The sequence below is a fragment of the Theropithecus gelada genome, chromosome 17 (assembly GCF_003255815.1).
Source record: "Theropithecus gelada isolate Dixy chromosome 17, Tgel_1.0, whole genome shotgun sequence".
NCBI lineage: Eukaryota > Metazoa > Chordata > Mammalia > Primates > Cercopithecidae > Theropithecus > Theropithecus gelada.
The window spans coordinates 33,582,530-33,595,541 of NC_037685.1; the positions used below are offsets into that span (position 1 = coordinate 33,582,530).

General features: G+C 42.1%; 1 protein-coding gene across 1 annotated transcript in view; it reads left to right on the top strand.

Moving 5' to 3' along the window:
* GPC6 (glypican 6) overlaps positions 1 to 13,012 on the top strand; it is a 1,182,247-nt gene that overhangs the window by 1,161,203 nt on the left and 8,032 nt on the right. Inside the window, exon 8 of the mRNA XM_025364357.1 lies at positions 11,066 to 11,241. Within this exon, the coding sequence (XP_025220142.1) occupies positions 11,066 to 11,241 (176 nt within the window). The remainder of the gene's footprint in view (positions 1 to 11,065; positions 11,242 to 13,012) is intronic.

Below are 13,012 nucleotides of genomic sequence, written 5' to 3' on the forward strand. Positions count from 1 at the left end.
CTGCAGTGGTGAGACTGTGGTTAAGGGTGTGTAAGCAGTGGCTCCCCTAAGGTTTGAATCCACTTTCATCCCACAGCTCCCCCAAGTCACTCCACCCTCGCCCATCTCTGACAGATCTCTCTCTGCCTCTGTAGCTAAACAGGTCTGGAACAGGAGGTGGGGTAAGAGAAGACTCTGCCCTTTGATGGGAGGAAACTGCAGGTGTGCCCAATCACAGTGACCCTATCAGCATTTAAATCTTCATTCTGAAAACAAGAATGGGTTAAACAAAGTGGTTAAGGGAGTGTCTTCCCTGCTTCCTCTTTCCTTGCCAACTTCCTGGGACAATGTGAAGATCAATGAGATAATCTCAATAAAAATAGTCTGTAGTCCTGAAACAGTGCTTCTCAAACTTTAGGGTGCAGGCTAAACTCTTGGAGATCTTATTAAAATGCAGATTCTGATTCAGTAAGTGCTATGGATTGAATGGTTTTGTCCCCCAAAAATTCATAGTTGAAATCCTCACCCCTTGTGCAATCATCTTTGGTGGTGGGGTCTTTGGGAGATAATTAGGTCTTGAGGGTGGAGCCCTCATTAATGGGATTACTAGCGTTGTAAGAGGAGACATGAGAGAGGTTCTCTCTCTCTCTCTCTCTCTCTCTCTCTCTCTCTCTCTCTCTCTGCCATGTGAGGACACAACAAGAAGGCAGCCATCAGCAAACCAGGAAGAGAGCCCTCGTCAGACACAGGATATGCCAGCACCTTGGTCTTGAACACCATGATCCCAAGAATTGTGAGAAATAAATGTGCATTGTTTAAACTGCCAGGTGCGGGATTTTTGTCATAGAAGCCCAAGCCGAGATAGTAAGTCTGGGGTAGAACCTGAGTGAGATTCAGCATTTCTAACAAGCTTTTAGGTGATGCAGTTATTGTTGGTCCAGGGACCACACTTGGAGTAGCAAGGCTTGAAGGCAGGATTGCCAGATCTAGCACATAAAGATAACAGACAACAAATGGAACACACTTATACTAAAAAAAAGGATTCATTGTTTACCTGAAATTCACATTCAATTGGCAACCATGTGTTTTATCTGGTGTTTTAGATGTCCCTATTAACATGTATGATATTACCTTTTTAAGTCCACACCCAAGCCTCAGGGAGCATGTTGCAATTTTGGGAGTTTTTTCTTCACTAATACCCTTAATGTTTCCTTAATGGGGCTTTTCTTATAATAAAAATAACAACAGCAATATGAGTTAGGAGTTCACATGGTTCAATTGTAACATCACCCACTAATGATAGCCAGGTTATGGACAAGGTTGACGTCTTCTCAACAATGAATTGCATAGGCTTCACATGTGCATCAGGAGAGAATTTTAAGTTAGAAATATAGCACAGCCTTCACAATACAGGATATCATCCACACAAACCTCTAGTCTTTAATAGTGTCATTTTGATGAGTGGCAAGGATGAATATTTTGCATTCTTGGTCAGTATTTGATTCAATTAGTGTCTTAGCTCAAAAAATACCATAGATAAAATAGCCTAAACAACAGAAATGTATTTCTCATAGTTCTAGAGGCTGGGAAGTCCAAGATCAGCGTGCCAGCAGATTGGATTCTCTTCCTAGCTTATTATAGACAATGGCCTCCTTACTGTATCTTTAGAGAGACAGAGAGAATCCTGGTTCCTTTCTCTTATAAGGGCACTGGTATGAGAAATCATCTACCCTCATTATCTCATTCAACCCTAATTACCTCCCAAATGGCCCTACCTCCAAGTACCATCACACTGGGGATTAGGGCTTCAACATGTGAATTTTGATGGCACACAGACATTGTTTTCAGAATCACATCTTACTTATCACAAGAGCTAATAAAGGATTTTTCTTAGAGTTCATGGCAGTGTCTGTCACTTGAGAAAGACAGCCTAGTCATCTTCAGTGGCCAGCAGGAAAGTGAGTTTGCAAGTGTAACTTCTACTTCTTCCATTTTTCACTTACCTAAGCAACTTCTCAGGGGTAAATGTGAGAAGACACAGCAACATTCTGACTCAACTCAGACAAATAGGAACTGAAAGGAAGCTAGTAAGTTACAGAGGAAAATCAATAATAATCTAGAAGGCCAAAGGGAAAAAAATTAAAGACTCATGGTGCAGGTTACAAATCTAGGCCTCCCAAAGTTCCTGGGGTGAACTGCGAGATCCTAGGAGGACATTTGCAGTCATCAGTCATCCCTGAGAAGGTCGTTCTGGGCAGTCGGTGGCCGGAATGAGCTGTCTGTACAGAAGCTAGAAAAGAATGATTAGATAGGAGGCAGGAAAGCATAGGCTTGGAAGGAAATAAAACTTTTATATGGTTCGCATATACAGGTTAGAACTTTGTCAGGCAGCAGCAAAAGAAAAAATAAAGCCCTAATGGTGTTCAAATAGGCCCTTACCTTTTTGCTCATAAAGAGGCAGATTCTTTCTTTTTTAGAACATAGCCGTATTAAACTGCATCACCTCTAACTTCTTGTAGCATTGTTTTCCTTCACACAGACCCTTTTTCCAAACCCAGCGGGATTAAAAAGAAAAGGAAAGTATGGCAGACAATGAGACAGGGTAGGAAAAATGAAAGCCGGTCTGAGAGCCAAGTCCCACCGGCACACGTGTTATCTGATAGGACATAAATTATTTCAGAGTCTTCAGAGGTCTTGAGTCAGTCATTTCCAGACTCCTCCCTCTCCCACATAAAACTGGTGAAACAGCTTTCCAATGTTGCTCCTTGTAAGGCAGTGTTGAGCTGTCACTGTGTCCTTTCTTTAAAATGCTTTCTGGGAGGAGGCTATCAAGGAGCTGGCTGAGGGACAAAATTAATTGGACCCGTTGGAAACATGACTTTTGCAGGGAGCCTCTGCTGTTTTTCAAGGCACCTGATCTTGACAGAAATATTGTGTCCCCAAGGAAATCCTTCCCAAGGCCAGGAGGTAAACACAGTAAATTGTAAGAAATAGGAAAAGTAGAAAAATCTAGAAAATAGATCAGTCACTCACCACAGAGTGTGGATTGACTAACCAATGAAAACAGCAAGTCACAACTGGGTAAGTCTAAACAGATGGAAGGAGATGGGATGATGCATGATGATGGCAAATCTGTCAAAGATAGTGACTTGGCAGTCTTGAGGACAATATTGTTTTAACCTAATTCTGGAGTATGACCCAAAGCACTCTAGCTGCATTTTAAAGAACTATAAAATATCCAATATATACCAAGCCAAACACCTTGGAAAAGTGGGTGTATTCGTTCATTCTCACACTGCTATAAAGAAATAACTGAGACTGAGTAATTTATAGAGAAAAGAGGTTTAATTGGCTCACGGTTCCACAGGCTGTATAGGAAGCATGGCTGGGAAGCCCTCAGGAAACTTACAACCATGGTGGAAGGCAAAGGGAAAGCAGGCATGTCTTACATGGCTGGAGCAGGAGGAAGAGAGGGAAGGGGGTGGAGCCATACACTTTTAAACAGCCAGCCCTCGTGAGAACTCTATCATGAGAACAGCACCAAAGGAGAAACCCACCCCCATGATCCAGTCACCTTCCACCATCACCCACTTCCAACATTGGAGATTAAAATTTGACATGAGATTTGAACACAAATCCAAACCATATCAGTGGGAATTCTGTCTTAGGAAAGAACTGGCTACTGTCAAGCCAGGCGTTCTAAAATGCCCACTTCCCTTCTTCAGACACGCTTGAAGAGAGAGGACCCCATAAAGACTTCCTGACTGTCCTAGCAGGGAGGAAGCTGTGTGAACCTCTTGCAAATGGGAAAAAAAAAAAATGTTAGGCAGAGCTGGCCGCAAATAGGAAGAAGGGAGCATGTTGCTTGTTCACAACTCGTCATTCCTGAAAACTGGCTCATGGGTCTTTTTTTGCTTTCTGCTCTGTAGTTTGCAAACTGCAGGTCTACTAAGAAAGAATGGGTTGGGGGAGTTCCTGCCAATGAATTAAGAGGCCAAGTCAAAGAATTTCGCTCCTGCTTACTACTGCAACCAAAGAGCTATGTGTTCTCCAAAAGTATCCCCAGACCATTTCCTGCCTCACATTCTCCAACTGGAAAAGAGCCACAGCAAATTCTTCTTCTGAACATGAATTCAGGCTTTAAAACTTCAGATTCTGCTACTGTCAGCCACTCATAAGAAATTAATTTGGCAATTTGGGGAGCCATGTTAACAACTTAATTTTCATAAAAGTACATTAAAATTGCATAGCAAATAATTATATAAAACAGCTAAACGACTTGTCCATGGTCACACTGCTGGGTCCCAGAGAGATCACAGGTGACCCAGTCATACATAGCCCTTAGGTGCTGGACCATATCTCGATGTCAGATCTCATGAGGTCCCTAGTGCCTCAGACAACCCTAGCTTAACGGTCTTCAAGAATTTATAAATATACTTAAAGCAGAAGGTCACAGTTTGCGTTGAATAATCCAACCTTCCATCCAAGAAAAATGTAAAGGAAAAAAAGTAATTCTTATTAAGAACTTTAGTATAGTTATAACTAAAACTTGAATTTTTAACATTGTGGTGAAATATACCAAACATAAAAACAAACCATTGTACCATGGATAGTTTTGTGGCATTAAGTGCAGTCACGTGGTTGTGCAACCATCACCACCATCCATCCACAGAACATTTTTATCTTCATAAACTGAAACTCTGTACCTATTAAACATACATTCCCTCCCCTCTACCTCAGGCCCTGCTGACCGCCATTCTATTTTCTGTCTCTTTGAATTTGCCTATTCCAGGTACCTCATATGGAATCATAAAATATTTGCCCTTTGTGACTGTCTTATTTCACTTACTATAATGTCCTCAAGGGTCATCTATGTGGTATCACATGTCAGAATGTTTTTCCTTTTTAAGGCTGAATTATATTTCCACTGTATGTGTATACCACATTTTATTTCTCCATTCATCCATAAATGGACACCTTTCACCTTTTGGTTATTATGAATAATGGTACTGTGAACAGAGGTAAACAAATATCTGCTCAAGTCCTTGCCTTTCATTCTTTGGGATATCCCAAAGATATCTGTATACTTCTCTTCACAGTACCATTATTCATATATATAATAATGAGATTGAAAGCCAATATGTCTGAGAAGGCACTAGCAAGGAAGGTTAGCCTGGTGGTGTCATGAATCCAAGTAGCAGCTGTAATAATAATATATTTATTATTCATATATATAATAATGGTACTATGAACATTGGTTCTTGGTACTTTGGGTGTATGTATATGCGATTGCTGGATCGTATGGTAATTCTCTTTTTTTTTTCTTTTTGAAACAGAGTTTAGCTCTTGTTGCCCAGGCTGGAGTACAATGGCCGCAGTCTTGGCTCACCACAACCTCTGCTTCCCAGGTTCAAGCAATTCCCCTGTCTCAGCCTCCTGAGTAGCTGGGATTACAGGCATGCGCCACCAGGCCCAGCTAATTTGATATTTTTAGTAGAGACGAGGTTTCTCCATGTTGGTCAGGCTGGTCTCAAACTCCCAACCTCAGGTGATCCACCCTCCTCAGCCTCCCAAAGTGCTGGGATTATAGGCATGAGCCACCGCGTCCAGCCCTGTTTTTAATTTTTGGAGGAACTGCTATACTATTTCCTACAGCAACTACACCATTTCACATTCCCAAGAGCAGTGCATAGGGTTCCAATTTCTCCACACCTTTACCAACACTTGTTATTTTTTTGTTTGTTTATTTTAAATTATAGTCATCCTAATATGTGGGAAGTTTAAAACTTAGATTTTTAAGAAATCTTCTAGAAGAGGTTGCTTGTACTATAGGCTTTCAGTCCCTTATTTGGGACCCTTGAAACCACATGTGTTTCAGAATCCACAACTTTTTAGATTTCAGAAAAAGACCATAGTGAATATGTTATATATTACATCATGCTTCCAGTGGGGTCTGGGGCTGCAATCCACAATCAAACATATTAGTATTTCTGCAGCAAAATGTATTAAAATTCACACTAAGTGAGATTCATGAGGACTATAATTCACTTTGTTTCAGATGAGATGACGTTTTGCTAAAAAGCAGATGGAGGAAAATTTGGGGGGTCTTGAATTTTGGCACTGCACCTAGGGATTTACATCTACTTAGATGAGTAAAACTCTTAAACCTGCTTAACATTAATGAATAGGTAGCTTAGAATTTGAAATTGCTATAAAGATGTGTATTGAGTGGAGCTCATTTGTGAGTACTGAAGTTGCTTTCACTTTACCCTTCTCATTGTGCCTTGAGGCAGTAACAGTCAGGGGAAGAATCGTGCACCAAAGAAGCCCAGGCCGGCACCCAAGCTCCCCATTTCTCCCCATTCCTGCCTTAGCTCCTACCTGGATTCATGACACCCCCACTAACCACCACCGGGCTAACCTTCCTTGCTAGTGCTTCACTTCTCAGACCTACTGGCTGTCACATTTCATTAAATCTTGAGAGTCATGTGACCTATTCCCCCAATATGCAGTGCCTTACATCAAAACAGCTACTAGCATTAACGTGATGATGAGAAATACTAAGCACATGCACATATCAACAGGGTCTTTCTGGAAGCATTGGTTAAACTGTCAGGAGTGATGTTGAATGTTGAGAATAGCGGAGGCTGTGGTTGGCTGCTGGGAAACTTCTGCGGGGATGGTTGTGTTTAATATCTCTCAGATGACAAGAACTGTCAACTCTACCCACAGGACTGGATGTATCAACCCTCTCATCCCCCAAATTTCCATAGGACTCTTCCACCCTAATCAGTTGTAATGTTTGAATGTAGTCAAGGACACCGACATTTATGATATGCAGTGAGATGCAAAGAAAAATAATTCTGTAAAATTCAAAGATTTAGTTCCTCGCCATACTCTTGCAGAACAGAAGGCAACCCAAATGAGGAAGCTGTGCTTGGCTGTTCATGGTTGCCACCCACTTGCCCAGGGCAGGCTGCATTGGCAAACCATGACATCCCTGCTCAACTCTCCAGGTTGTCCTCACTTCTGGCTTCTCCCAAGGCTGGATCCACCAGGTAAACATGCATCCACAGCCTTGGAACCTGGGCTCTCTGTGCCAAGATTCTCCTTCTATGTCTCCCAGGGATATGATGGTGCAAAAACAGGATGCTGTCATGTCAAAAAGCTGTGCAAAAATCCAATAGAAGGAATAACATTGTGGGCTCAAAGAGGTGTCTGTTCTTGCAGGACAGGAGTGTTATGTAAAGAAACCAAATGTGAGAGGCAAGAAATAAATGGGCTCTGAGGTCCTCATGCTGAGTGGGGCTTTCACAGACCCTTTGGGTCGCACAGTGGACATCTATAGATTTAGATTCAGGACTTACCTCTGGAGTGACCAAATGACCATTTTTATTTTCAGCTGTTTTAGGTTTAAGTTTTCACAGTGTCTCCAAAGTCACCCTTTGAATACACCAAAAGGAGAAAAGGCTCTTGAGGACACGGATGCACTGTTACTTGTTTTTATTGTAAGCAGCTGAGCATCAGTAGGCACAGTTAGAGGCTGGGTTTACTTGGCAGTCTCTTATTGTTCCTGGATGTTCAGACTCCCAGGGGTAGCATTCCCAAGTAAGCTATTGCAGTGAGCTCCTGATAAATGAGTCTCGGCTAACCATGCAGTGCACACAGCATCTGAAAGAAACAAAGCTCGCCTCTGACTCAGCATAGGTACAGCTGCAACAGTCATTTCCCAAAATGTAGGGGAGCAACACCAGAATCGACCATCACCTCTCAGCTCTGCTGTCAGCAAAAGATGGGCTGCACCTGCTATTGTTTATTCCAATAGGCTGTAACAATTAGGTAGAGCTCACGGATCCTAGCTCATATAATTGCCTGTCAGTAATAGTCAATCCAATGGCATATTTTAGAAATTACATCAGGAAAACAGTCTCAGGAACAAACAGGAATTTATTTACATACCAAATATATTAAAACGCAGGACAGAAGTTATGCTTTATGGCAAAAGAAAGATATGAGTCCACGGCTTTTAAAATTTTCTATGAGGCCATTTTTTAGAGCAGTAAATAGTTGGAGCTTCATGGAAAAGAATTTACAATGCACTCCGTGTGTTTTATTATTCATTATTTAGTGAGCATTGTGAAGTCGATTTTGTTCAAGATATGGATGAAGACATGGAGCTTATTCATGGGACCTCTGATTTAAAATGAGTAAACCATTTCATATACAAATACATCAAGCGTAAGATTCAATACCTGAAAAACAGCTTAAATACCAAAGTTTCTCTGTGTAGTTCTTCTTTTGGAGGTTGATGGATAGAGCTTTTGGTTTCCAGAACTTGGAAAATCACTTGCAGGAAGGGAAGAATTTTAAGCACATGGACATTATACAAGAATATGTAAATAGGAATAATAAAATAGAGGGAAAGATGCTTTTTGAGCTCTCAAGCAACAACAGTCGAGCGAGTAAAAGAATAACAGTAATGCCAATTAGATAGGGCTGTCCTGGGCCTGTAGAGGGCCACAGCTGGATGTCCTGATTCCCCGTCAGACCCAGTCTTCATCCCTCCACTGTGGCCCTGGCCCTGGAGGACCTCTACAAGCTGTATCATCTGGGCTCCCTTGCCCACCAGCTTCCAATTGGTTCAGCCAATGGGAGGCAGCAGCTGGAGGTCAAGAGGAGGGACTACAGGGGTCAGGGCCTCCTCCCCCGGCCCCCTCCCTGACAGATCTTGGTTTGGCAGTGGCTGTGTCATTGGGTGCCTCTCTGTGGGATCAGTTCTTGTTCATTCCACCAACAACTTCTTCCCCTTATCCCCCGGGGCCCCCTCTCCTGTGGCCAGCCCTGGGGCCCTTCACCTCTCTGGGCTGGTTTCCTTTAACTTGTTCAACCTTTATAAATAGCCTCTTCTTTAAACTCTCTTTGTCACCCCTTTGAGTGTGCCATCTGTTTCTTACCAGGACACAGACAAACATAGCACCTTAGTAGGAATTAGGAAAAAGCACCCAGATGGGTGCATGGGGGTTCATTATGTTATTGTCTCTACTTTTATATGTATTGAAGTTTTCTAAAATAAAAAGAGTACCAAAAAGAAAAGAAAAAGGCACCCCTTTTGGTGGATGGTGCCCTGCAGGGGTGTAGCTTAGCTGTGGTCTGGATTGCAGCACCAACTCACTCCTGCAGCTTCGAGGGGTGAGTTTGTGCAGCGCACGAAATGCCCAACCAAACCTGGCAGCCTGACAAAAGGGTGGGCAGATCCCTGAAAGCTGGGAAATATCTTGAAGAGAAAGTGAGGATAGGCCTGGGTCTTTAAGGGTATTTGGGACTTAAATGGGAAATTTCACTATGCAAGGAAAACCTGTAGGACAGCAAGGCATAGGATGGCTACAGGGAGTCAACTCTATAAGACAAGGAGTGTCCCTGGAGAGAGTATGAGAAAGTGGAAGTGGGTGGAGACCCTTTGATTGCTGAGCTATAACATGTGAATTCTAGATGATGATTCTCCAGGCAGTTTGGGGCAGGGTTTGGGCACTGGGGCTCCAGAGCTAGATTGGGTGTAAGTCATGGTTTTGGCAGCTATTAGCTCTGTGACTTTGCACATTTGCTTATTCTCACTAAGCCTCAGTTTTCTGTTTCATAAAACAAGGATAAAATACTCCCCATCTCCTAGATTTGCTGTTGGGCTGAATTTAAAGATGTGTGTCAAATGTTTACTGCAGTGCCTGGTAGTTATTGAACATTAGCTACCATCCTCAAGTTTTTAAAGAGAAGAGTGATATGATGAAAGCAATATTTTTTAAAAATTAATCACACAGCATGTGCAGGATGCTCTAGAGAGGAAAGAAGGGTGTGGGGGGGACACTTGGAGGCTGCAGAGGGTGTCTCTCCAGTGAGAGAAATGGGATATGGGAAAACAGAAGCAGGTATAAGAAGCTCTGTAAGAAGAAGAGGAAGAGGACTGGAAGATGGACAGATGGTGAGAGTAAGCAGTCACAGAGGGCCCCAAGTGCATTTCCAAGATCTTTAGCCTCCACTTATATAAATACCCCTAGGCAGCTTCAGCAGCTCACATTGAAGGACTGACAATTTTGACATTTTGATACAAGTGAAAGAAAAGTGAAACTCGGAATCATTTGATGATTTTACCCTTCTGTTTTACTGAACATTGGTAAATCTACCTAATTAAACCCAAGATTCTACTACAAAATAAAAACCCTAACAGACACCTCAATCATTCCAGTAACCACTGCTTACTTCTGAAATGTCCCCAAAGCAGGTTTTTCATATCCAGAATTTCTTCTGATTAAGATCTGAGGTAGTGCCTCTGCAGTTAAGAATGGGCATCCCCACAGAAAACTCTCTCGTAATTTATAAGCCCCGTTCTGACTACCAACATTAGCAGAACTGAGGAAGCTATCGAATCCTTGACCTAAGCTAACATTTGGGATGGAGGGAGGAAAGAGTCATTAATGTGAAGCAGTGGTGATGTGGTTTGGCTCTCTCCCCTCCCAAATCCCATCTTGAATTTAGTTCCACAATCTGCAGGTGTCATGGGAGGGAAATGGTGGGAGGTAATTGAATCATGGAGGTAATTGAATCATGGGGGCTGTTACCCCAGGCTGCTTGGCACTTCTCTTGCCTGCCGCCACGTAAGATGTGCCTTTGCTCCTCCTCTACCTTCCACCATGATTGTGAGGTCTCTCCAGCTATGTGGAACTGTGAGTCTATTAAACCTCATTTTCTTTCTAAATTACCCAGTCTCAGGTATGTATGTTTCAGTGTGAGAACAGACTAATACAAGTGGTTTCTCATAGGTCCCCAGTTTTGCATTTATTTGTAGGCAAACCTACCTAAGAATTCAGTGCCATTTAAAAAAACGAGTCTGAGGCTATTTTAGCCACATCTTCATCTGAAAAAACTGTATTCCGTGTTTTCACTATTTAACATTTTTTTCCAGGAACCAGATCCAGTTTTTGCCAGGTGTCTTGGCCGACTGTCAGAGACAGTCATCTGGTTTTGCATGGCAGCATCTGGTTTTGTGGTTTCTGTGGCATCTCTCTGAGCTGTTCTCTCCCTCTCTGCCTTGCAGATACTTGCCTGAGATCATGAATGATGGGCTCACCAACCAGATCAACAATCCCGAGGTGGACGTGGACATCACTCGGCCCGACACGTTCATCAGACAGCAGATTATGGCTCTCCGTGTGATGACCAACAAACTGAAAAACGCCTACAATGGCAATGATGTCAATTTCCAGGACACAAGTAAGAAAATCCTTCCCAGCACCAGAAACTTCCAGAGTAAAAAATGGTTTTAGAAGACAACGCCCTGACTTTCTTCAAGAGCAATATGCCCTTTTAATTTTTTCTCAATCTTCCGCAGGCTGTGATGCTTTTTATAGTGTTTTGGACAGACAGCTCTGATCCACAAAACATAGGATACAAATAAAATCATAAATTCCACAACACAAGTAATAATTGCGATGGATTACGTTCAGCCATACCAAAGCTGAAATTGAGTTTCATCTACCAGTTGATTCATTAATGACAAAACAGCAAAGTAATTTTTCACTTTCTCCTGTCCTCATCAGTATTCACATCTGACCCAAACTTCTGCCCTATTCCCACCAAAAGAAGAAAGTTCAGCAGATTGCTTAAACAAGCCTGAGCTAGAATCCCTCATTCTTTATTAATCCGAGTCTCTACAAATTACTCTACTTCTTGAGTCTCAGGTTCCTCTTCTATAGAATGGGAAGCATCCCTGCTTCAGAGGCTTTTAGAAGCCTTATTTGAGGAGCTATGATAATGTCTGGCGGGTAGTGAGCAGGTTCAGCTACATCATTTCCCTCTCTGTCCAACTATGCACACACACAACCCATAGACATTTGTATCTGAAATATTGAGAGAAATTGTAAAATTCTAGTGCAATATTACACATGACTATTTCATTAAGGATCAAAGAAGCATCAAAAATGATTTGGAAGACTATTAAGTGAACATTGACATGAAACTATACATGGGTTTTGTCTGAGTGGTTTCAAGATGAATAACTACAAAAAAAATTTTTCTGTCATTGTTGTTTGTTGCTTTTTAAAAATATTACCCTTACAAAGAGAGTTCCCAGGACAAGGATTCTTGAACATAAGATGTGAAGTTGCCAGTGATTCTGTAATTTGGTTACTGAATCATAAGATGATGCTTGTGTGCTTGAATTAATGAGATAGAAAGGAATAAGTTATAGATAGAAGACCTCAAGTCATATCAGTCATAGTCATCAGCCTACCAAGTTATCCCCTGCAGAAAATTTTTGTGCTTCATTCCATTTTAAAGAACTCAAAAAAATAATTTTCTAAACACAGAATAATTACCAACCCAATGGACATTATTGCTGTAAAATTCCTCAAAATAATCCCATTATCTCTCCTCCTTTTACTAAACCCTTCCTTTCCTCTTCAGAAGAGAACATTACACAGGTTTTAGCCATTGTTGTTTCACCCTTATTAGCACCTCTCATTTTATCCATTGTCTTCTCCATTAAATAAAATGCTCTATTATCTAGAGAGTGGCTATTGGAATGAATAATTCAAGATACATAAGAATTAGTTGGGATGGGTTTGTTGCTTCTCACTCCTCTCTGACCTAAAGAGGTTATACACATATCAAGCTGCAAAGCTCAGGGAATGGCCAGGAGGCAGAGCTCTTACTCCATTTCCCCTCAAAAGAAAATAAAATCGGCTGGGCGCGGTGGCTCAAGCCTGTAATCCCAGCACTTTGGGAGGCCGAGACGGGCGGATCACAAGGTCAGGAGATCGAGACCATCCTGGCTAACATGGTGAAACCCCGTCTCTACTAAAAAATACAAAAAAAAAAAAACCTAGCCGGGCGAGGTGGCGGGCGTCTGTAGTCCCAGCTACTCGGGAGGCTGAGGCAGGAGAATGGCGTGAACCCGGGAGGCGGAGCTTGCAGTGAGCTGAGATCCGGCCACTGCACTCCAGTCTGGGCGACAAAGCGAGACTCTGTCTCAACAAAAAAAAAA